The sequence below is a fragment of the Drosophila bipectinata genome, chromosome 3L (assembly GCF_030179905.1).
Source record: "Drosophila bipectinata strain 14024-0381.07 chromosome 3L, DbipHiC1v2, whole genome shotgun sequence".
Lineage (NCBI taxonomy): Eukaryota > Metazoa > Arthropoda > Insecta > Diptera > Drosophilidae > Drosophila > Drosophila bipectinata.
Window position 1 is genome coordinate 27,697,303 of NC_091738.1, and position 26,759 is coordinate 27,724,061.

Here is a 26,759-nt window from a genome sequence, read left to right on the forward strand (position 1 = left end):
AGAAACTCTTCGGGATGCTGGGCTCGCAGCAACGAAGACCGAGCTGAAACATTCGCCACACATCTCCAAAGTGTCTTCCAGCCAAACCCAGCCTCAAATTCATTCCTCCTGCCAGTAATTCAGCCAGAGTCCTCCCCTCAGCCAGCCGCACCTCCATTCCGGCCGAACGAAATCGAAAAAGTCATAAGAGGGCTAAAACCAAAAAAGGCTCCCGGTGGTGACCTATTGACCCCAAAGATGCTGATCGAACTTCCAAAATGCGCTATAGAGGTCGTCTGCAAACTATTTAATGGAATCATTAATCTTGGCTATTTCCCAAAAAAGTGGAAGAAATCCATTATTATAATGATACCGAAGCCTGGAAAAGACCACACAATTCCGTCATCATACAGACCAATAAGCCTTCTATCTTGTTTGTCTAAACTGTTCGAAAAATGCTTGTTAACTCGCATAATACCACATCTGGAAGCTTGCAATATCATCCCGGCACACCAATTTGGCTTTCGAAGAAACCATGGAACCATCGAACAAGTGAACAGATTAACATCCGAAATACGCACAGCCTTCGAACAACGAGAATACTGCAGCGCTATTTTCCTCGACGTATCTCAAGCTTTCGACCGAGTTTGGCTCATCGGACTCATGCACAAAATTAAAACGTATTTGCCAACATACACCCACAAGCTACTGGAATCATACCTCTTCAATAGGGTATTCTCAGTGAGATGCAACGCAGCTACTTCGGGCGACTACACCATCGAAGCTGGAGTTCCACAGGGAAGCGCACTCGGGCCGTGTCTATATGTTTTGTATACTGCGGATATTCCTACGAGCGCACAACTAACAACGTCAACGTTCGCCGATGATACCGCTATTCTTAGTCGCTCCAGATGCCCAACGCAGGCAACAACCCAACTGGCTAATCATCTCACAATAGTGGAAAGGTGGCTGTCCGACTGGCGCATTAAAATAAACGAACAAAAGTGTAAACATATAACGTTTACTCTTAATAGACAAACATGCCCTCCGCTTTTACTAAACGGTATGCAGATCCCTCAAGCTAACGACGTAACGTACCTTGGCGTTCACCTTGATAGACGACTTACCTGGCGTAAGCACATCGAATGCAAAAAGATGCATCTAAAACTGAAAGCCAGCAGCCTCCACTGGATCATAAACTCACGATCGCCACTGTGCCTGGACTACAAGTTACTACTGTACAATTCAGTCCTAAAGCCAATCTGGACGTATGGCTCCCAGCTGTGGGGGAACGCGAGCAGCAGCAACATAGACATCATACAGCGCGCACAATCAAAAATCCTGAGAACTATCACAGGGGCACCTTGGTATGTTCGCAACGAAAACATCCACCGGGATCTGGGCATCCTCGCAGTGAAAGACGAAATCCAGAAGCAAAAAGAGTCATACAAAGAAAAACTGTCTTCGCACCCAAATTTTCTCGCTCGGGGATTGACTCGGGTTTCTAGCGTATCCCGCCTTAGACGCAACGACCTCCCAACCCAGCAATCGATTTTTAGGGCCGTCTAACTCCGTATCAGTCAATATGACTGTTAGTTAAGTTAAAAATATAAGATTTGATACACCTCTTGTTAGTCTCGCAAAGAGAAGATTCAAGAAATAAAAGCAACGTTAAAAAAAAAAAAAAAAAAAAAAAAATTTGAGGGAAAGGAAAGAGATGTTATAGAGTATGGACCATTGTAGCTCGAACATAATACCCTAAAAGGGTCATGCAGTGCATATGTCGAACTACAATGGATAAGGACAGAGGACTAAAGTTTCGAGAGCTTCTATTAGGAATATTAAATTTTAAGCATGTTAGTAAATGCTGGCTATCTGCATCCCCGTTAATAAGGTTATGTAGGAAGACTACACCGAGCATTGTCCTACGATTTGTTAAGCTAGGTAAGTTTAAAAGTAAAAGTCTGCTACTGTAGGATGGAAGCTGAAGATTTGTATCCCAGTATAGACCTCTAAGCGCGAATATTCAAAAATTCATTTGTACGGATTCTATGCGGTCCTTATGTACTCCATATTGGGGACTCCAGACACATGAACCGTGCTCCAATATCGGACGGACCAACGAAATAAATAATGTATGGGTCATTAAATTCTTTTGACCACCTTTTAATAAAACCAAGAACTCCTCTAGCCTTATTAACCATTAAGGAAATGTGCCCGGAATTTAAGTTTAAAGTGTAATAGGACGCCGAGATCATTAACCTGAGTTAGCTTGCAGAGGGCAAGAACGATAAAAAGACATAAGCTTGCATTTTGATCCACTAAGTATTAGATCATTAGCTAAACAACATTTTTGAAAGTTGTCAAAGTCAGACTGAAGACAAAGCTTTACATCATCTGCATACATAAGAACTAGAGAGTTCGTTAAAGCAGGGGCAAGTCGTTTATAAAAAGCGTAAATAATAACGGGCCAAGATGACTACCTTGAGGGACGCCAGATGTAGCACGGACCAGACGGGACTGTATATTTTTAAATAAGACTCTTTGTGTCCTTCTATCTAAGTAGCTGGAAATCCACGTTAAGAGGTCTATAAGAAAAACCAGCATATTCAGTTTTCTCAACAAGAGTGAGTGATTAACTGAATCAAATGCTTTGCTGAAGTCTGTGTAAATTACATCGGTTTGATATCCCTTACAAAAAACATCTAAGACAAAGGATGTCAACTCCAGTAAATTTGTGGTGGTGGAGCGACGCTTAATAAAGCCATGCTGACAGGGAGAGATAATTGAAGAGCAATAGTGTTGCAAATGAGGGGTAATTAATTTTTTCCAAATAACTTTGGAATTGCCAACTTAGAGATGCCTCTGTAGTTGGCAGCATCGGACTTTTTCCCTTTTTTATGTAGGGGAATTATGAATGATTCCTTCCACTCAACGGGAAAAACCGATGTTTCCAAAGATAAGTTGAAAAGTCTTAGAAGAGGTTTGCACATAGCCCTGGCACAGTATTTTAGCACACAGCCTGGTACTCCATCAGGGTCTGGCGAATAAATGGGTTTGATCCTTAGAAGATCAGATAATAAGTTGTTCTCAGAGAAAAACGGACAGAAAATAAGATTTGCTGCTTGAATGTTATATGCGTAAGGCTGATCTGTCAATATAAGGCGGAGAATAAGTTGTTTGAAAAAATTTTTCGAATAGATCGGCAATGGCCTGATCAGAGGTCGCAGATGAATTTTCAAACGTAAGCAGAGGTGGGAAAGATACATGTTTACGCTTAGTGTTTACAAAATTATAAAACTGCTTTGGATCCTGAGTAAATTGTATCCGGCAGCGGCGAATATAATTCCTGTAAAATTCAGCGTTATGCATGGTAAAATTTTACCGAGCTAGTAGATATCTTGAAAATTCAATACTAGGTTATAGGTTTAAATAGGTTTTTTTATATTTAAGTAAAAGCTTATTTTTAGTATTTTTAGGGACCGTCCATATATTGCGTGACGCGAATTTCAGACTTTTTTGACACCCTCCCCCCCTGCGTGGCAAACCATGACACGAGATTAGACCCCCGTGACCACAACCCGTGACGTTAACACCTTTTTTGAAAGTAATCAAGGTCAGACTGAAAACTGCAATGGCAGAGATGGATTTGTACTGAAGACAAATCTTTACATCATCTGCACACTTAAGAACTAGAGAGTTCCTTAAAGCAGGGGGCAAGTCATTTTTAATAAGAGTAAGTAACAACGGGCCAAGATGACTACCTTGAGGGACGCCAGATGTAGCACGGACCAGACGGGAATGTATGTTTTTAATTAAGACTCTTTATGTCCTTCCATCTAGGTAGCTGGAGATCCACCTTGAGAAGTCTGTAAAAAATCTTTTAAATCTTTTCTTAATCGCAAAGTTGTATCATTTCGGATCGTTAATAGTGCGGCTAAAGAATTTAGTCAGCCGATTCTTATGAAATTTGGTTAATAAAATAGGGGTTAAATGACAACAGCTAGTCATATGCCTCTAGCTTAAAAAACACTGTATGCTTCTACGCGAATTAGTTTCTCAGTTTTCAAGCAATTATGTTAAAATTTTGCACACGTCCGCCTTTCCTTTACACGCAGTATATATGTTACATAAGTTAAGGGGTTATATACAGTTGTACCGCGCAAAATAATGAAATTTTATCGATTTTTTTTGTTAAACCATAGAAAATATTTATTAAAAATGTTTTACTGACGTTGTTTAGTACATGTTTCTGTTTCAATCAAAATGTTATAGCCAAAAAAAATGTTGTAGCAAAAAAATTGAAAATTCGTTCATTTCGACTACGGCGTCTGTGCGGTCCTGACACAGGACACCGAGGGGAATGAGCGACTAATCGCCAACGCCAGTCGGACCTTGATAGGGGCGAAAAAGAACTACTATGAAAAGCAGTGCCTTGCCATAGAATTATGGCTTGTGGGCGATTACACATGACGCTAAAATGGCTGAACAACATCGAGAGCCCGCTTGGAAGAAAAGCGAGATGGATGTTCAAGCTGCAGCAATAGGAATAGGACATCATCAGCTACCGGAAGGGTAAGCTGCAAATAGCCTAACGTGGTCGCAGACGCACTTTCCCGCCAGCCAGTAATGGAAAAATTAAGGAGCGGCACAGCAAATGTGAAGTGCGTGTGTATAAGCGCGCTCAGAGACAGGATGAAGGCGAACCCATAGAAATATTCTCATTATATCGAAGAAGGCGTCCTGATCTACCGCCACGTCCCGCATAGAGACGGAAGCGAAGAAGCGTCGTCGTGGATGTTATGCGTACCGGCGGACACACCTACTTATTTAAATAGAGAAAAAAAAGGGTGAGGTGCTGGCCATCGAAAGGGCAGTAGTAAGTAGAACCGAAAGCAGAGCCCGAGCAGAAACAGAAACGAAAGCAGCCATCGACGGCGAAGGAGCAGCAGCAGCGACCACAGCAACAGAAGCGGCCATCGACGCGTAGCAAACATCGCAACGGTGGCAGAGGCACGCAGCGCAGGAGTCCAAACGAAGTAAAAGGTCAGTCTAACCAGTCTAACCAGAATGGTTTCCAGTCTTTAGAACTTATCCACTTCTCTTCCGTACCTAGGCGTAGAAATTGTCTCTGACCAGATGGGTTCTGCGTAAAGGATTTACCCAGATGCAATACTCGTTATCTCTCGTGTTTAACAGGATCCTGGTAAGGCTTCCGATTGGGCTTCTTTGATGTATATTCCAAGAGAACCCGGAAGGCGAGTCTGCCACAATCAACACCCCAAGATCTTTTACAGCTATTTGAGATGTGATAGCCATGACCTCGACAGCTGCCTGTTCCAACTCTGGCATCTTCGTTTTTCTGGCTAATTTGAGCGCTTCTACATGAAACCACTTCAAGATCATTTCAATGACTTTGTTAGCCTTTCTCTCTTCCTCAATGCTTTGCTACGGCCACCTTTAGTATTTCATCTGCAAAGCCAATAACGTCGCATTCTGCTGGGAGGTTTAGGAATAACTTTTCACAACTGCGGTCCTAGAACTTATCCTTGTGGAACGCCCACCCTTGTGTCATGGGTGTCCATTTCCGTTTTCCTCTGGTTTCAGAATCCAAAAGCAGGACTGCTTTCGACTTCCATGAGGGTGCAATTCGAAATTTCTTAGAGCCGCGAGTATTCTGCCTTAGTCCGCCGCACACTGGGTAGGATTTCTAGAATGAGGGGCATAAAAATCGAATATTGCGTCTATAGCGCTAAGACTTGGCTTTTTTTTAGTAATACACCATTCTAAATATTTAAGCTATCTTTGAAGTAAGCTTGACAACGCCTACCCCGACCGCTTATATAAGACACAATGACGATTAGGTAACATAAAATTATATATATTTTTTTTCTAATACATCATACTTATTTTTATTAATAATTAAAATAATAAGAACTATGTATGTATATACCTGACATAGGAAATCAAAACAGATAGTTCAAACTTTTTTAATATTCAATTAAATATTATTTTCCTAGAAGAAATTCAATATTATTTTCATTATATTTTCTTGCAAATACTGTGGCTAGCATGAATGAAACCTATGGTACCGCTCTTATTTTTAAGTGCTGCATCCACATACATATTTTGTTTTTGAGCCAATATCCATCAAGCAAGAGCGGTAGAGTTGCGACCGCTGTCGATGAAGACAAGCACCTTGGTTAGGATTTTTTCTCTTTGAAAAACAATACACATATAAAACATATAATAAATTAAAACAAAATGGCTTTTCTGTAAACTCCATGTGCTTACCTCGAACCATTTTAACCATTTTAAACAATACTGTACGAGTTCAAGACATGCAGAAAATCGTGCATTGCAGATAGGCAACAGATGATCCTATACAAACAGGTACCGACGAACCGAGGAAACGACGAAGTTACTGGTATCAAGAACCGGTGGCAGACAAAAGCAACTTTTCAGCTACACAATTTACATTTGGTGACCCCCGACTTTGGACACAGGATTCATTTGGAGAATCATACTCGTATAGTTGGTCAACTGGGCGACCAAACTACAAAAAAAAAAAAATACCAACAACTGATCAACTTGGCGATCTTGGACATCACTGGATAGTCAACTTGGCAGCAACAAAACAGGAGAAAATCAAGCTCCATAGCCATAGTATTTAAAAGAATACCTTGACCGCCTATTTGGTTGTGAGTAGAGGCACAACCTGTCAAAGCGACAAATCAAAATACCTCCAACGGGTCAGGTATTATTTTAAATAAAAAAAATGGCATTATCAAATATCAACGCATTGCTGGACAGGCAATTGATAACAGGCGAAGAGATCCAAAACGTAATAAGGAATTACAAGAAGGATTCGCCTGAACGAAAACAACAGCCTGACTATTTCCAAAAACGCATTGAGAAGTTAGTTAAGCTGTGGGAAATATTTTCTAAAGATGATTTAATTATAAAAAGTACAACAGAAGGTGCTAAAATTGAGCACAGTTACTTTAAAAATAATTATTTCAATCAAATAAGAGATTTGGTTGTATCCTACAAAGGAGAATTCAACAAACAATTATCCACAGTACAAATGGATACTGGATCGGTTGCTTCCAGTGAAGAAGAATCGGAACTGGAGCCAATGATTCGGGAACAAAGGGCTCTGCTGATTAGTCTGGAACGAATCATGAATAAAATGACGAATGAAACTCGTCAAGGATTTATGCCAATCATAAATCAGTATTGGGATAAGATAACAACTATCCACATTGAAATTTATAAAAAATTTGAGGATCCTGCAAAACTTGGATATCTCGACCAGAGATATTTAGCAGCGGAAGACGCCGTCATAGCAGTCCAAACTATGACATGTGAAGAAAGCATCTCACGTCCTGCCAACATACCTCAAATGCATGCCTCATTGCCGTTGCCGAAAGTTGAAATTCCCAAATTTAATGGTGACTATTTAAAATGGCAACAATTTCATGACATTTTCAAGAAAATGATTCATGAAGCATCATTACCCATCATTCAAAAGATGTGGTTCTTAAAAACTAGCATCACTGGAGAGGCTGAGCGTTTAATACGCCATCTATCCTTAACCGAAGGAAACTATGCAACAGCATGGAATATGCTACAAGAGCGTTTTAGCAACAAAAGAGTGCTAAGTAACGCGTTAATACAAAAAATATTGGACCAACCATCAATAACAAATGATGCGAAATCCATAAAGGCAATGCATGATAATATTAAAGAAACATTATCTGCGCTTTGTAACATTGGAATTCAAACTGAAAATTGGGATCCAATACTATTATGTAGTTTGACAAGGAAATTAGATCGTCAAACTCATATGTTATATGAACAGTCAATTGTAGACTTGAAGAAACTGCAGAAACTGGATCAGTTTTTGACCTTCTTGGAACATCGGTTCCTTACATTGGAGGCTACCGGTAGTGATAAGATAAATCACACCAAAAAAGGCACATGCGCTCAGATTGGTACAGAATATACATGCTATTTCTGTAACAAACCCAATCACATTATGTACAAGTGCAACGAGTTTTTGAAGAAAACAACAGCTGAACGATTAAATTGGACTCAAAGGAGCTATGCGTAAAATGCTTCAAACGCGATCATTCAGCAAAGGAATGTCAGAAGAAAAATTGTTTTAAATGCGATAAAAGGCATAACACCCTTCTACATTTGGAATCAAAGCCTGACTCTAAAACAGCAGCATCAGCAAGTGGAGTACAAACCAATTATGTACTTTTAGCCACTGCTCGAGTTATTATTGAAGGCAATAATGGACGAATGGCCGAATTCAGAGCATTACTTGACTCAGGTTCTCAAGTCAATGTAATCTCTGAAAGAGCATTAAACATATTAGCTCTCGACGTTAAAAAATCAGAGCTACAAATAAATGGAATTGGTGGACGAATACAAACATCAAAGGCACGAGTTAATGTTATGCTCAAATCACAGCATAACAACTTCAACTCTCGATTGGAGGTTATTGTATTGCCTCACATTGTTGCAGATCAGCCAGGACAGTCAATTGATATTAATCGTTGGAAACTTCCAAAACATATTGAATTGGCTGATCCCAATTTTGATAAAACAGGAAGGATTGATCTACTCTTGGGAGCAGAACACTATTACGATATAATGCAGGACAAGCATTTATCGTTGGGTAAAGGACTGCCAAAATTACAAAAAACCAAACTAGGATGGATTGTGGCTGGAAAATTAAAACACAATTCACCTAGATCAACTACCTGTGCAGCTCTAACCGAGGAAGATAAGGTAGACGAACAAATCACGAAATTTTGGGAACTGGATTCATTCTCAACTGATGCGCCATGCCTATCTCCACTGGAGAAACAATGTGAAAGACACTTTCTCCAGCACATTCAGACTGCAATTGATAAGAAATCAATTGTTAGGCTCCCATTCATGGATAATGCTTCAGCCCTGGGGGAGAGTCGTGATCTTGCAACACGACGATTCCTTTCCTTGGAAAAACGGCTATTGCGAGATCCACAAACTAAGGCAAGTTATGTGGAGTTTATGAAAGAATACGAAGCTCTTGGGCATATGAAGGAGATGCACACAAGTGAAATTAAAAAAGCACGGTACTTCATACCACATCACTGTGTGCTCAAACCTGAAAGTACAACAACCAAATTAAGAGTGGTTTTTGATGCATCTGCAGTTACGTCATCAGGAAAATCGCTCAACGACTTACTGCACAAAGGTCCTACGGTGCAAAACTCTATATTTTCAATTTTGCTGCGATTTAGGACTTACAAATATGTTTTCACGGCGGACATAGAGAAAATGTACCGTCAAATCTGGATAAATCCCGAAGACCAATATTTCCAAACAATTGTTTGGCGCAATAATCCATCTGAGGATTTGCGATACTACAGATTAAAAACGGTTACCTATGGAACAAAAGCTGCACCGTATTTAGCCACAAAATGCTTGCAGCACATAGCACAAAAAGGCAGAAAGGAATACCCTAATGGTGCTGCCGCATTGGAAAAAGACTTCTATGTAGACGATTGCTTAACCGGAGCCGAAACTATACCAGAAGCTCTACAGAGGCAACAACAGCTTAACAAACTTCTGCAAAATTCTGGATTCAAGTTAAGAAAATGGTGTACCAACAATTTCCAAGTTCTACAAGGAGTTCCGAGGGAAGACATCACTTCAAATGTACAACTAGAGGAGACTTCATATGAGGACTACACGATTAAGACCCTCGGAATCACCTGGACACCAACGACAGATCACCTTTGTGGGAAAACGGAGATAGCAACAAAGGCCAACATATCAAGACGAGATGTTGTGTCTGAAATCTTTAGGATATTTGATCCTCTTGGTTTATTTTCCCCAGTTGTAATGAAAGCAAAAATTTTCATGCAACACCTCACAAAGGAGGGTTATGAATATAAAGACGATCTGCCGGCTCATCTTCAGGAGGAATGGAAACGCTACAGGGAGGAGCTAAAGGTTCTGAACACCATAAAGGTACCACGTCACGTCTACTTAGGAAAAACACCTGTGACGGCAGAAATCCACACATTTGTTGATGCCTCGGAGAAGGCATATGGAGCTGCTGTATACATCCGAGCGAAGAACGATCCAGTTATTGTGTGCAAAATCTCACTTAGCACCAATAAATACAATAACGTTACCACGTCTGGAACTTAAGGCTGCTGTATTAGGAGCACAGTTGACTTCTAAAGTAAAGAAAGACTTGGCCATGAAAAATGCATCCACATTTTATTGGTCTGATTCACGGATTGTACTGTCATGGATTAATTGCTCAACATCCATTCGAGACAAATTCGTTGCCACCAGAGTTGCAACAATACATGAGCTATCCTTACCCAAACAGTGGAGACATGTTGCATCAGAACACAATGCCGCAGATGTCCTCTCCAGAGGAATGACAGCTTCAAAATTCGCGGAACATGCCATGTGGTTCTACGGCCCTATGTTCCTACATGGTTCATCATCCACATGGCCCGCTCCGTTTATTGCTACCAACGAGGAACTAATAATTATGAATCCGCCAAAGGTTAGTCAATCATCCGTGATGACTATCACAAAAGAGGAGGACATAATATACACAATACAACATAATAATTCATTTAACAAGCTACTCAGAATAATAGCTTACATAATGCGCTTTCGACGTAAGAAGAAGTACACAAGCCACACCATTGAGTTTGAAGAAATAATGGCAGCCCGAAAAATTGTCTTCCGCAATATTCAAAAAATCGACTTCAAAGATGACATCAAACATCTCAAGCGGCAAAGGGAGACACTAAAAGGCAGTTCAATCAACTCACTATCACCATTCTTAGATCAGAATGGAATTTTGCGTGTAGGAGGTCGACTGGAGGCGGCAAATAAATCATTCGACTCCAAACATCCGATACTTTTGCCATACAACGACTCTGTTGTGAAGATGATTCTTGTGCAAATACACAAGGACAACATGCATTGCGGACCTCAAGCTTTATTGACTGCATCAAGGCAGCAATTCTGGATCCTTAAAGGAAAAACGATGGCTAGGAGCACTGTAAGAGCCTGTGTCAAGTGCACTAAAGCTAAACCAAAATTAATGGAGCAGATCATGGGAAATCTGCCACCACTGAGGGTAACGCAAGCTCGACCATTTTTCAACTCTGGCGTCGATTATTGTGGACCATTTAAAATTCACTACAAAGTGAGAGGAAAGAAGCCTAGCACAGCTTACATTGCTATATTCTGCTGTTTTACGACTAAAGCTGTACATCTGGAGCTGGTTAGCGATCTCACAACAGAGGCATTCTTGGCAGCACTTCGTCGTTTCATTGCTCGGCGAGGGAAATGCCAAACTCTTCACTGCGACAATGCAACAAATTTTGTGGGAGCCAAAAACAAGTTGCAAGAGCTACAGGAGGCTATATTCTCCGATAATGCGAAAACACAAATTCTCCAGGAGTGTAACAACAAGGGAGTTCAGTTTAAATTCATCCCACCTCGTGCACCACACTTCGGAGGATTATGGGAAGCTGCAGTAAAGTCGGCAAAACATTTATTACTAAAAAATGTGACGACAGCCGATCTTACTTATGAAGAACTTGAAACAGTTATAGTCGAAATAGAGGCCATATTGAACTCTCGACCATTAACACCACTGTCCGATGACCCAAATGACGTTACAGCATTAACGCCTGGACACTTCCTAATTGGAGAGCCGCTAACTGCACAAGCTGATTGTGAACCATCGCAGCAACCAAAAACGTTAGGTAATCGATGGCAAGCCGTTTCAAAACTGAAACATGCGTTCTGGAAACAATGGTCACAGGATTATCTACAACAGTTGCAGCAACGTCAAAAATGGAGAAGATCCTCAACAAACATAAAGGAAGGCACTTTAGTAATAATGAAGGAAGACAATGTTCCTGTATTACAATGGCCAATGGGAAGAATTGTTCGAGTCTTCTACGGGAAGGACAACTTTGCACGAGTGGTTGAAGTTAAAACGACCAAAGGGATCTTTAAACGTGAAATTCAACATGTTGCTCCACTCTTTAATGAAGAAGAACCCACTGACAAACATCCAATTGAAGAAGATGAAGTAGAAGAAGAAAACAGAGCAGTGGAAGACCGCCAGCTGAGGAAAAGACCAAATCACGCTTCGATAACCACTGTCATGATTGTCATGTTATTATTATTACCATTAGCCTGGGCCCAATCGATTCAAATAACTCAGTTTGGATCAAAACCAGGAATATTTTTCGAGAAAATTGGGACAACCCAATTAGCAGTGGCTGACTGGACCATAGTGGCTTACTTCGATCTCAAACCATATTGGAGTGACATGGCTACATTTTCAAAAGGAACAAAAAAAACTTGGTCAAATGTGCGCTACACTTAATGATGCACACTCATGTGAAGGAATGTACCAATACTTCCAACAAGTAGAGAATGAACTCATCATGGAAAATATGCTATTGGCCAAATCACGGAAAGTTCGAGCACCATTGGACATCGTGGGAAACATTGCAAGCAGTCTATTTGGTGTATTAGATTCTCAATATGCACAAGACATGTCGAAAACAATATCGAAGGTCCAGGACAATGAAGATCATGTCTTGGAGTTATTACAAAACCAAACGTCCTTAGTTGATTCAACAATAAACGTAGTGAAACGAGATGAAATTGCATACGCAAAACGATTCAACCTAATTGAAAGTCAAATGAATGCAATAATAAAGGATAATTATCATTGGTACATTACACTGACATCACAACTTACGTTGCTCGCTACGAATCTACATCGAATGCAGAATGAAATCATCAAAGTGTTAACAGACGTGCGCCACAACACTATTAGTCCACTTCTATTATCACCACGACAACTAAAGGAGCAATGTGATCAAATACGGGACCATTTGAAGCCTGGTCAAATGTTACCTGTTAACCAAGAAAACATACTCATGGCATACAAAATGATGCAAGCCGAAGGTACCATAGTAGATAATCATGTGATTATAAAAATAACAGTACCATTGATATCGACAGAGGTATTGCACATATACAAATTAACACCGATCCCAGCTACAAATGTATATGGTTTTCATCTGTTCAAAATTAAAACACCATTCATTGCAATTAACAACTATCGAGATAAGTTTGTTGATATGACGACGGAAGACATAGCAAATTGTTATCCAAGATCGATAAATGATTTCATTTGTCACAGCAAGCAATCAATGTTCTCTACAGAAATGAGCTGCGAAATGCAACTATTCCACAATAAAACAGACACGTCATGCCATCTGGAAATCACAAATAAAACGTTCATTTGGCAAGAGATGCATAAAAAGAATCAATGGATATTTGCGACAAGGACGCCAATAAAACTCTCAGCTGTTTGCACCGATGGAACATCAGATATCTAGTTACGCAACACGGGACTACTGACAGCAAGAGCAGGATGCACCATACGCAACTCTCTAATAACAGTCAAACTGGTATAGAAACATCGACGCTCATCTCATACGCCCGTTTTGGAGAAATCGATGGTAACAATACAACGATTAAAAGACAGAACACCACATCCAGCAAAACAAATAAATTTGGTTATACCAAACTACTGGATCTTCAACGGGATCTTGTACCAAACCGAAGACTGAGACTACCACATAGACTTGAGACGATCAAGCATCACCACATCGCAATGTACATTGGCTTAACATTCATCATAATAATATTGACCATTCACTGGGTAAGAAAATGGTACAAAGGAGACAAGAGACCACAGCAAGTCCAGGTACCAGCGGTGGCAATGAGGAAAACCGATACGACTTCGAGTCCGCCGTTCACCATTAACATCGATGATTGTTGAAACTACGTTCAACGGCCGGGAGGATGTACGAGTTCAAGACATGCAGAAAATCGTGCATTGCAGATAGGCAACAGATGATCCTATACAAACAGGTACCGCTGCGCATTTACGACCTCACACCATCTGTCAGCACGCATGATAAGGACCTGCATGCGTCATAAACCTAAGCGATAAAGGATAATGTTATCCTATTTTACAACTGTCCAAACTAGTAAACTATAAGCAGATAATAATTTGACCTAAACAAACATTAGTTCTTAAGATCTTGTATATAAAAACCCTGCATATTCCACAATAAAATCAGTACTCAACGAAAACTCGTGGTATTCACTTCTCCGAGCTCAATTTGTTTCAAGTACAGATTGCGGCAACGAAATTGTTACTGGTATCAAGAACCGGTGGCAGACAAAAGCAACCTTTCAGCTACACAATTTACAAATACTATATTTTTTTGTCGTCATAAATTGTGAGGTCGATAAACCTTTGATACACCCTCGCAGTTAAGAACGGATTTGTATCGCAAATAACGGATATACTTGGTCGATCCATATGGGAATTTCACAATAAAACCTATTTATTAAAATAAAGTATTAAAAATTTAATTTAAATTTAATTTAAAATTTAAATTCTCAAGCTTCTATCTTAAAAAACACGAACGTTTTTTTGTGCTTTGAAAGCTTTGCAAATTCCTTGGGTAATTTCCGATTGTTTAGTTATGTGACAGCTATAGGATATATTCCGCCAAATAACCTTATGAAAATTTGGAATATAGTATTATTTTGCCAAAAACAGCATTTATTCAAAATCCCCATTTTAAAAACGCTTAAGTTATAGAATTTTCGATCAATCACTTATATGGGAGCTGTAGACTATAGTCAGCCAATCCCGGCCGTTCCGCCTGATACATTGCGAGCCATTGATCCATAGGTTTTCAGTTTTCCGCACTGAAGTTTTCTTCAGTTTAAGATTAATAGGGAAAAGCGTATAACCGGTTTGCCTGTTTTGTTTTACGATTCCATTATTTCGTTGGTATGAACCAGTTTTCTGGACGCGTTGCTACGGCCCAAAAAAAGTTGTGTATTGAAGTACTGCACTAAGATACTGCACTGTACTGATACTGATACTGAGATACTGAGTACTGCACTGTCGGATTGAGAATGTGAGAGGAAGAGAGTAGAATGTTATTAAAGAAACTTTATATCCGACAGCCCCAATTTAAAGAACCATAACTATTTAAATTGTATCCAAATTTCTCCCAATTGGCAAATGTTTTGATACAAATTTTCTAATTAAAAAAACGCACAAACAAATTTTTATTTAAGACTGAGACTTTTTTGAACTGAACTCCTACAGTTTCCACGCAGATCAAGTTATAGTCAAAACAAGTAATAAAATTAAAAAAATTGTCAAAAAATGTTGTTTGAACATTGATGGTTTTTAATGGCAGTAAAAATAAAAGACGAATTTACATAAATTAAAACGTTATAAATGTTTATTCCTGCATGCAGATGAAGCCGAATGATCAGCAGATAGACCAGCATATTTGCATGCAGGGACTCAAGTTAATGCACAGAGAGGACGGCCCGACGAGTCACTGCGAAGCTAAAGCTCTCACAGCAAAGGTAAAGCTCTCGGAGAGGGCGGCCCGACCTAGACATTTGCGGAGCTAAAACTCTCCAAAGCTAGTGAATCGTGCGGCCGAGAGTAAGTCGGCTTGCGATCAACTAAGCCACTTGTACATACTTAAGCCTAAAAAATAAAAATTACACTAAACATTACATTAACATTATTTAAACATCAACATTAAACGCCGTGCTGCTGCCTGACCCGACAAATGTTATGGTGGCTTTTTCAATGGTAATTTTCAAAAAAGTTATATTCTTTCTGTTCAGAACTTCTGTTTCCCTACTGGACTTTTGTCTGTTTCACTACTAGTTTTAATTGTCGGATATTTATACCCTTGCAGAGGGTATTATAATTTTGTCCAAAAGTGTGCAACGCAGTGAAGGAGACATCTCCGACCCTATAAAGTATATATATTCTTGATCAGGATCACCTCCTGAGTTGATATGAGCATGTCCGTCTGTCCGTCTGTCTGTCTGTTTCTACGCGAACTAGTCTCTCAGTTTTAAAGCTATCGTCTTGAAACTTTGCACACACCCTTCTTTCCTTTGCACGCAGTATATAAGTCGGAACGGCCCGGATCGGCCGACTATATCCTATAGCTGCCATATAACTGATTGATCGGAAATGGTATAACTTTGGTGTTTTTAGAGTTAGAGAGTTCAAATTTGACATGAGAGCTATTTTTGGCAAAACATTACGTCATGCCAAATTTCATAAGGATCGGCCGACTATATCTTATAGCTGCCATATAACTGAACGATCGGAAATGACCCAACTTTCGTGTTTTTGAAGATAGAAAGCTGAAATTTAATACAGATTCTATTTTTGGTCAGTTAATCCAACCTACCAAATTTCATTAGGATCGGCCGACTATATCTCATAGCTGCCATATAACTGAACGATCGGAAATGGTATTTGGTAGAAATATCAACTTTCGTATTTTCGAAGATAGAAGTTTGGGACTTTTTTTAGATTTTGTATTGTAATAAATTGGATTGTATATTCCTATTCAGATAAGGATCGGCCAACTATATCCGATGTTTGCGATATATATCCGGTTTTAACTGCAAGGGTATATAAACTTCGGCTCCGCCCGAAGTTAGCTTTCCTTTCTTGTTTAGATTTTTTATTGTAATTAATTGGTTTTATTATGATGTAATCATAAGGATCGGCCAACTATATCCGATGTTTGCGATATATATCCGGTTTTAACTGCAAGGGTATATAAACTTCGGCTCCGCCCGAAGTTAGCTTTCCTTTCTTGTTTCTTGTCAAATACCTCCTCACTTGTTTTTTTCCGCCTTAATGTCATGAACACCCAAACATTTAGAAAACAAATATTTTTAAAATAGACGCATTTTTTTCGTTTTTTGTTTAATAGCTATGTTTAAATAAGCTAAAATAATATTTTTTATTACAGAAATATGTCCGAAAGATTGGAGTCGACCAAGGAAACGATTATGCGTGGTTTTGATTACCAATAACTCTGTAAATAACGAAATCGAAAGAAATACTCTTAGGAATATTGCTTTAAAAAGAGAGTATAATTATGAAAGAGTTCGATTCGCTTATATGTTTAAGGTAAGAATCTGTGATTGTACGTACGTATTTTGCCTCGCAAAAATCTCGTATAATGTTGGGAAGCGGACCCAAAAAGAGCGTTTAGTGACAGTTATATATTTCACTTTATATGTCCAGATTTCGCTCATTGTACCAATGCAGCGGGTATTACAATTTTGGTCAAAAGTGTGCAACGCAGTGAAGGAGACATCTCCGACCCTATAAAGTATATATATTCTTGATCAGGATCACCTCCTGAGTTGATATGAGCATGTCCGTCTGTCCGTCTGTCTGTCTGTCCGTTTCTACGCGAACTAGTCTCTCAGTTTTTAAGCTATCGTCTTGAAACTTTGCACACACCCTTCTTTCCTTTGCACGCAGTATATAAGTCGGAACGGCCCAGATCGGCCGACTATATCATATAGCTGCCATATAACTGATTGATCGGAAATGGTATAACTTCGGTGTTTTTAGAGTTAGAGAGTTCAAATTTGACAAGAGAGCTATTTTTGGCAAACCATTACGACATGCCAAATTTCATAAGGATCGGCCGACTATATCTTATAGCTGCCATATAACTGAACGATCGGAAATGACCCAACTTTCGTGTTTTTGAAGATAGGAAGCTGAAACTTAATACAGATTATATTTTTGGCCAGATGATCCAACCTACCAAATTTCATTAGGATCGGCCGACTATATCCTATAGCTGCCATATAACTGAACGATCGGAAATGACACAACTTTTGTGTTTTTGAAGATAGAAGTTTGGGACATTTTTAGGTTTGGTTTTTGTATTATAATAAATTGGGTAATATTATCATATTCTCATAAGGATCGGCCAACTATATCCGATGTTTGCGATATATATCCGGTTTTAACTGCAAGGGTATATAAACTTCGGCTCCGCCCGAAGTTAGCTTTCCTTTCTTGTTGTATATCATTTCAGTATTAAAGATACCAAAAAATATGAAAAATTAAATTATTTCAGAAAAAAACAAGAAAGGAAAGCTAACTTCGGGCGGAGCCGAAGTTTATATACCCTTGCAGTTAAAACCGGATATATATCGCAAACATCGGATATAGTTGGCAGATCCTTATGATTACATCATAATAAAACCAATTTACTAAAATACAAAATCTAAAATAAGTCCCAAACTTCTATCTTCAAAAATACGAAAGTTGATATTTCTACCAAGTACCATTTCCGATCGTTCAGTTATATGGCAGCTATAGGATATAGTCGACCGATCCTAATGAAATTTGGTAGGTCGGATCAACTGGCCAATAATAGAATCTGTATTAAGTTTCAGCTTTCTATCTTCAAAAACACGAAAGTTAGGTCATTTCCGATCGTTCAGTTATATGGCAGCTATAAGATATAGTCGGCCGATCCTTATGAAATTTGGCATGTCACAATAATTTGCCAAAACTAGCTCTCATGTCAAATTTGAACTCTCTAACTCTAAAAACACCAAAGTTATACCATTTCCGATTAATCAGTTATATGGCAGCTATAGGATATAGTCGGCCGATCCGGGCCGTTCCGACTTATATACTGCGTGCAAAGAAAAGAAGGGTGTGTGCAAAGTTTCAAGACGATAGCTTCAAAACTGAGAGACTAGTTCGCGTAGAAACGGACAGACAGACAGACGGACAGACGGACATGCTCATATCAACTCAGGAGGTGATCCTGATCAAGAATATATAAGTAAATATAAATTGATTGGTAGGTAAATATAGTGGTAGTTAGTTATCCCTCGCTGCAGTCGATGATGCTGTAGACGCCGGAGGTATTTGTGAGATGATTTCCCCTTGCGGTTGCAGAGGGGGTGTTGCCACTCCTTATAGGCAGTGGTTGAGTTCCCTGGCGGTTGCCGGGGGGGATCCTTCCTGTAACAGGAGTTATGATGGGAGCACTTGCCCCGTTGTCACGGCCCTTGAGGCGCGGTGACCAATTCAACAAATGAATTTACAAATTAACGGCAGTGCCGGAGATTGGTTTTATGCTCTTTATTGTATGAGACTCTGACACAAACTGAAACTTAAAGCTAACAAAAAGTATTTCATAGCGGCCACGCAAATGTGCAGTGCTTGCCGCTATGCATGGGCTTCCGGCCAGACGCTATGTCAGCAGTTTGGCCAGAGCGAACTCTTAAATAATCGGACATTGCCGCTGCTTGGTTAACTTCAGTTAACTACTCCCCCCTCAAGAATGAGGCCGCCCTCGGCCGACCCTATTTGGGCAATCATCTCCTTCAGCTGGGCCGCGGTTTTTCGGGCCTGAGTGACTCGCCGATAGGTCAAACCGATGCAAATTAAAGCGCAGCATATTGCTCCCGCTATGAACACCAACTGATGTAGTCGCTGGTGATTAATTTCCTTCCCGAACTCCTTGATGTGCTCCAGATTACGTTCACTCAGTCGGTGAAGGTATGGAAGGCTGAGAACGTCACGTTCCATGGTGATGTTCAGGGAAGGTGAGCTGGCCACTCCTGGAGCCCTCTTCTGGGCTGTGTCATGATTGACCAATCGGGTTTCGTTGACCATGGCACTCTTCTCAAATGTGATGAGATATGTGCCTTTTATATGGGCACAGGTGCCATTGTCCACACACACGTGAGCCGAGCGATCATTCACAATTACTATTCCTTCATCAACATAAGTGATGGGATGTAAATCGCTTTGCTGGATCTCGCAATGCGCCGTGCCTCCAGCGTGAAGCTCTTGGGCGCATGATCTTCTGCGAGCCAATCGGCAAAATGTAGCTCCTGATGTCGGGGAGCACTTTTCCACGGTGTGGATCTCGCTGTTGCATTCGGCAATGACGTTATCTTCCAGCCTGAGCATGGTGTCGTGATGTGACACTGGGAAAACGGTAATCTTGCTGCAGGCCGACTTTATCTTTGGAAACTTAATGATAAAATGTAATATGTTATCGGACTGTAAGATCTTAACGGACGATACGGACAAAACATCCCTAATCGCGGTCTCGGTGGGCTCTTCCATCCACACACCTTCCAGGTCTGCATGATCTAGTATGCTGGGGCTAACAATATTAACTTTGGCAAGTGCCACTGCTAGCATCAAACCCTGTAGCTCCATTGCTATCATCCTATTTCGAGTTAAAAGCATCTCGAATAGGTGCCCAGTATCAATTTGGGACTTTTTTGCCGACCTCAGAAGTTGGTTGACGGTATCGGAAATTTTATTAATTTGAATTTGTACTTTGTTGTTAATATTAATCTGCCTATTGTTTGCATTTGTTAATTGGAATTGATTAAATTTAACTTTTTCAAAATCTTCTGCGTCCGGCGTTCCTGCCACCACCTTTAGCGCAGTCCCTAAGAAGTCTAAACTTCTTGCCACTCTATGATGGACGCTCAAAGAGTCGAGCATGTCGCGTAAGTGGGCGACGTCAACAACCAAGAGTTTCTGCATGTGGGATTGCGGGAACATGACGGTCATCCCATTAGTTTCTTCGATGACGCGCCTATATTCCGAGAGATTTGCCGAGTGCTTTATAAAGGCAAATTCCTCCCATATCAGGATTCGCCCATCAACGATAGGGATATATTTGGCTTTGGAATAGTCCGTGACGCGTGCCGAAGTTGTGGCCAAAAGGAGAATCAGGGATATGGTTGAAAACCTGTAATTTTGATGTGTTATGAATTTTGTTGAAGTTGGGTAGCCCACCACCAAAGCATGATTAACATAATAAAGGGTGCAAACTTATGCCTAGTGGCTAGAAAAAAGATAAAGAAAAGTTTGATTATCAGGCGGGCGATAACATGGTCGCGCTCGGCCTACCTAAGGTTGTCTTTGTGGACCACCCTCCCCTTAATGAGGACTGTGGTCCCCATGTCCGCTTCAACGGTTTTCTCTTCACATAATGGTGAGAGTTTGTTGCCTAGGCGTCTGTTGGACTTCACTAGGACTTTCTCGCCAACCTCGAATACTCTATTTTGGCGGGAAGCGTTTTCTCTGTCCCGGAGCTTGTCTTGGGCGAGTTTAATTTTATCTTGAATTCCATATTGTGGCTCACCTGATTGTGTCTGAACCACGTCAGCCGGTCTCTTGTCGATGACCGAGTGGATGGACTTGTTATATCTGGCCGTGGCCAAAAGTATCAGCTCTACGGTATCGCTGATGCCTTTATCGATTTTAAGACATCTAGCCAGCTCTACCAAAGTGCTGTGGAAACGCTCCACTTGTCCATTGGAGACACTGTGTAGGGGCGGAGCATTTGAGATGCTAACGCCGAAATGGTTTTCCAGCATGGTCACGATGGTGTGCGAGTTCAACGATGGTTCGTTGTCGCAATATACGACCTTGGCCTTAGGGAACATATTCATCAGCTGTAGTAATGCTGGTTTGAGATCCTCTATGGTCCTAGAGGGAATTGGTTGGACTACCGCAAATTTCGAGAATTTGTCGATGCATGTAAGGAAATATTTTTTATCCGTGGAGAAGATGTCTATGTGCAGCATTTCTCCTACTTGAGATGGGATTGGGGTTTCGCCAAGCTCTTGTTTCTTCGGATGCCTGTCGTATTTTGCCTTGGCGCAAGTCTTGCATGAAATGACTATTTCGTTCGCTAGCTTGGCCATTTTCGGGAAGTAGTACTCGGAGAGTACCTGCTTCACGTTTTCTTGGGCAGATCTGTGAGCTCTGTTGTGCTCGACAGTAAGAATTTCTCGCCTTTCATCGACTGCAAAAATGTCCGTTACTCGGTTTTTGCAGTGCCAGAATCTTGTGGCAGGGAATTGTCGGATTAGTTTGTCCTGTATCACTGCGAGCGTATGCAGATCGCAATGAATGGCGTTTACGCCTTTAGGAACTATTATGGTTGCGAGCTCTTCCAGCAATGACTCCTCGTGAGTGAAGTCAATAATATGCCGTCTCTTGTTTCCAAAGAGAACGAAGTTCCGCTTTGACGGAGAGCGTGCTTCCTCCAGAATTATCTGGTTTTGAAAGGAATTGAGGGGCTTGTCCGTGGATTGAATTGTGTGGGTAAGCGACAGCTCACTGTGAATTGTGGCCGCGCTTGAGAATGCCTCTTCTTCTTCTACAACGTTGAGTTGTTGCCTCGAGAGGGCATCTGCAACTAGGTTGGCCTTGCCAGGCATGTAATGGACTTTGGCACCACACTCATCGATGCGTTCTTTCCATCTTTTAATTTTTGTATTCGGATTGGAATCCGATACCGCGTAGGTCAGCGGTAGGTGGTCAGTGTAGATGTTTAAATCTTTGACCCCATAAAGGTAGTGGCGCAGGTTCTCTAGCGCCCAAATTATAGCTAACAGCTCCCTTTCGTTGGTAGCGTAGTTAACTTCTCTGTCCTTTAAGGTCCTAGAGATCATAGTGATGGGGCGTCCCTCTTGTGAAAGCACCGCGCCAATGCCATATGCTGAGGCATCTGTCGTTAGATCAAACGCCTTTTTATAGTCGGGGTATCTGAGGATGACATCCTCAGAGGCCAGGATGTTACGTAGCTTTTCAAAAGCTTGCCGTTGCTGCTCGGTAAATTGTACCTGGATGCTTCTGGATCTGTGTCTGCTGACATTTCCGAGCTCCCCTTTTATAATGCTCGAAATGGGCTTAGCTATTGATGCAAAATCTTTAATAAAGCATCTATAATAGCCAGCCAAGCCCATGAACGATCTTACTTCGAAAACGTTTTTGGGCTCAGGGAATTCTTTAATGGCCCTGACCTTTTCTGGGTCTGTCGTGGTCCCCTCGTTGGTGACTACAAACCCCAAAAATTTTACGCTTTTTTTGAAGAAGACCGATTTTTCCGCCGACACTCTCATGTTAGCGTCGTGTAGGCTCTTTAGAACCCAGTCCACGTGTTGTATGTGGGCGTTTTCGTCCTCTGAGAAGACGATGACATCATCGACATAGACGTAGCAAAATTTGCCAATCTGTTCTCGCAGTACGTCGTCGATGGTTCTTTGGAAGATGCTGGCAGCATTTCTTAACCCGAATGGCAGTCGACGGAACTCGTATTTTCCCCCGTTTACGGAAAAGGAAGTTTTCTCACGGTCACGTTCTGCCAGAATAATTTGGTGGTAGCCGGCCTTTAAGTCGAGCGTTGTAAAGTATTTGGCTTTGCCTAAATTCCCTAGTATCATAGGGATAATTGGCATAGGGTAGCGATCCGGTATTGTCCTCTCGTTCAATTTTCGAAAGTCTAATACTAGCCGCATTTTACGGTTTCCAGCCTCGTCGGTGCCCTTTTTGTCTACTACCCATATTGGGTTATTGTAGGGGGATCTCGACTTCTGGATTATGCCGTTTTTTAGAAGGTCTTGGATTTCGCCATTGACGAAATCTGCCGCTCCCATCGGATACGGATAGGGTCTGGCATAAATGGGCTCCTCATCAACCGTCCTGATGGTGGCTACCACAGATGTGTTGTAAGGTAACGCCTCATTTGGGCTTGCGAAGGCGTTTTTCCTGTCGCTTAGCATTTTTGAAAATGCTTTTCTGACCAAAGGTGGTGCGCTAGAGCAGTCCACCTCAGTGAAATTTACGTTGGGACATGATTGGAACTCTAGCTTTTCCGTCTCGGTGCCCCATCTGAGGTGCCCGGAAGCTAGGTTAAGTGATGCCCCTGCTTGTTTTAGCAGGTCAAGTCCGATGATGGCATCAAAGGAGGACAAATCTGGTAGGATGAAGAACGTAGCCTTCAAGTTAAACATGGAAACAAAGCATTTTTTTGTTATTGTGGTGACGCCATGTATCGAATGTATCGAGAATGGCGAATCTACTGGGCGGACGCCTTTCAATCCTTCGTATGGACGGATGAAATTTTTTGACGCGCCCGTGTCTATTAAAAGCTTCATTTCTACGCCTGCTACTCATCGTCTGATGACGGGTAGCAGGGACTTTCCCCTAAAAAATTTATGACGTCCGAATCGTACTCCTTAATGGCGTCGTCGTCAATTTCCTGGGCCGCGCTTGAAGCTGCGGCGGTATATTTATTCCCGGTTTCGCTCGCGCCCTGCGCGACGTGATTGACCCTCTGCCTTTTGTGTGGGGCAGACCGATCGGACTCAGCCGGCTTCCTGTTTTGGTACGCCGGGGCCTGGGATGGCCTAAGCATTTTGGACAGCGATGGGTCGATGTCCATGGGTTCAGGAGCGCCTCCACCCTGTGGGGCGGAGTGTACTTGCGCCTTGTGTTGTTTGACGTAGTACGGATTTTTTCCCGCATTTGTTTGTGCATTTGTCTGCGCAGAGGCCTGTCGGTACTCTTGCGCTTTCGGGTTCTGTTTCCTATCTTTATCCTCTTGGCTTTTGGCAAAAGAAGCCGCGAAGGAGTATCTTTCGTGGTTGGATTCCACTTCTTGTGCCAAAGCGAGAGCTGAAGGCATATCTTTCGGCTTTGCCGAGAAGAGGACATCCGTGATGCTGCGCTTAAGCCCCGAGATAAATACTCGGAGTGCGTCATCCCGGAATTTGTCACACAAAACTTTTGCCGCCGAGGCTTCGTACGACATGGTAGCTTTGTTGGTGAGCAAGGTGAGTTTTTTCTCGACCTCGTCATAGTATTGGAGAAGGGTCATGTTTCCCTGCCTAAGAGTGCCCATTTCCTGCTCGATAACGTGTATCTGCCGCTTATCATTGTACCTAAAATCTAGTCGATTTATAATCGCGTCGAAATTTAGTACAGTGCCAAACGAAGACAGTACGGCATCGGCAGGGCCCCTTATTTTATTCCTAATAATAATAACCGCCTGATAATGGCGCGAGCTATGTTCGTAATTTCTGAAAATGTAATATGCGGCTACTGCCGCTTGTCTCCAGGAGACGTATGCTTCCTGTGCTCCCGAAAATTCAGGGAGGGATTTGACGGCGTCTAGTGGCTCGTCACACTTAATGTCGTTCCTAATTTCTATAGGTTCATATTTTTTTATTTGGGGAGCCTCCGCTTGGGCGGGAGCGATTTGTCTTTCGTTGACCAGTTCGGTCAGACGGTGTATAGCCAGGCGCATTTCGTTTTCTCTGCGCTGGTGTTCGATATTGGCTTCTTGAACAGCATGTTGAACGGCCGCCTGTATGGTGGCCGTCATCTGTTCCATGCTGAAAGCCATGTTCGCGTTAGTGTTAACGCTTTTAGGGGTGGAAGATCTGGCCGGCCCTTCGGTCTCCGACTCAGAATCGCTAGAGAGTTGTCTTATGTTTCTATATTGTTGAAACGGATTGCTCATGTGGAGCTGCGGCTATAAAGTCGCCCGAAATAAAAAATATTTATGTATGAATTATGTGCCGATGGAGGCGATTGAAAAGGTGAAGGGGCCGCGGGGGCTGAGCTGCCGCTTCAGTGTGCGGGCTCGTCAAGTTGCGCTACTGCTGTGTCAAGTAGCGGTAAGGCGAGGGGTGCGCGGGGACTGAGCCGCCGCTTATGCAAACAGAGAAAAAAAACAACAAAAACAACAAAGTGCCACACTGCATGCGCGGCCGTATCGTGTTCTCGAAAGTGGAGTGGGAAACAAAACGGAAAAGAAAAATAAATAACCAAAACTGCGCGGCTAAAGCCAAGAATTCTTGTGTAACAAAAAAGACATATAAAAGCTGAATTAAATACACGCGATTATATGAATTATTTCCGATTGAAATTTAAAATTTTTTGCCAGCGATTTTTTTGGTTTTGGTTAGGAATTTTTATTCCGCACTTTTTATGTTATGTAGAAAAATTCATTTATTTATTCACAAAAATAGAAATGCAAACAATATTGGGACAATAATTGGTTTAGATATTTTATAATAGGTAAACAATGTTAATGCCAAACCGTCAGCCAACTAATAAAGATTATTTAAAAAAAATTTTTTTTTTGTCTTAAAATTTTATGGGGCTGCAGTTTTTTGTTAGCGTAAGGCACAATATTTTATTATTCTTGCCCTTCTTTCTTTTTTTTATACACGCAAAAAAAAATTCATGCAGACATAGAAAAATGGTGTAAATAAAAGTGCTCACTTACATGGTTCTTTTACGATGGGCGCCAGTAAATATAAATTGATTGGTAGGTAAATATAGTGGTAGTTAGTTATCCCTCGCTGCAGTCGATGATGCTGTAGACGCCGGAGGTATTTGTGAGATGATTTCCCCTTGCGGTTGCAGAGGGGGTGTTGCCACTCCTTATAGGCAGTGGTTGAGTTCCCTGGCGGTTGCCGGGGGGGATCCTTCCTGTAACAGGAGTTATGATGGGAGCACTTGCCCCGTTGTCACGGCCCTTGAGGCGCGGTGACCAATTCAACAAATGAATTTACAAATTAACGGCAGTGCCGGAGATTGGTTTTATGCTCTTTATTGTATGAGACTCTGACACAAACTGAAACTTAAAGCTAACAAAAAGTATTTCATAGCGGCCACGCAAATGTGCAGTGCTTGCCGCTATGCATGGGCTTCCGGCCAGACGCTATGTCAGCAGTTTGGCCAGAGCGAACTCTTAAATAATCGGACATTGCCGCTGCTTGGTTAACTTCAGTTAACTTATATACTTTATAGGGTCGGAGATGTCTCCTTCACTGCGTTGCACACTTTTGGACAAAATTATAATACCCTCTGCAAGGGTATAATAATATATTTATGCCAAAAATTTAGGGTTTTGGACTATAGTGGACTGTAGCAGACATTTTTCTACTCCATTAGTGCGGAAGATTGCATAATAAGAAAAAAC

General features: G+C 41.4%; 1 protein-coding gene across 1 annotated transcript in view; it reads left to right on the top strand.

Moving 5' to 3' along the window:
• Positions 1–26,759, top strand: part of l(3)80Fg (dnaJ homolog subfamily C member 16 l(3)80Fg) — a 260,296-nt gene that overhangs the window by 78,368 nt on the left and 155,169 nt on the right. Inside the window, exon 6 of the mRNA XM_043210124.2 lies at positions 16,935–17,095. Coding sequence (XP_043066059.1) covers positions 16,935–17,095 — 161 coding nt within the window. The remainder of the gene's footprint in view (positions 1–16,934; positions 17,096–26,759) is intronic.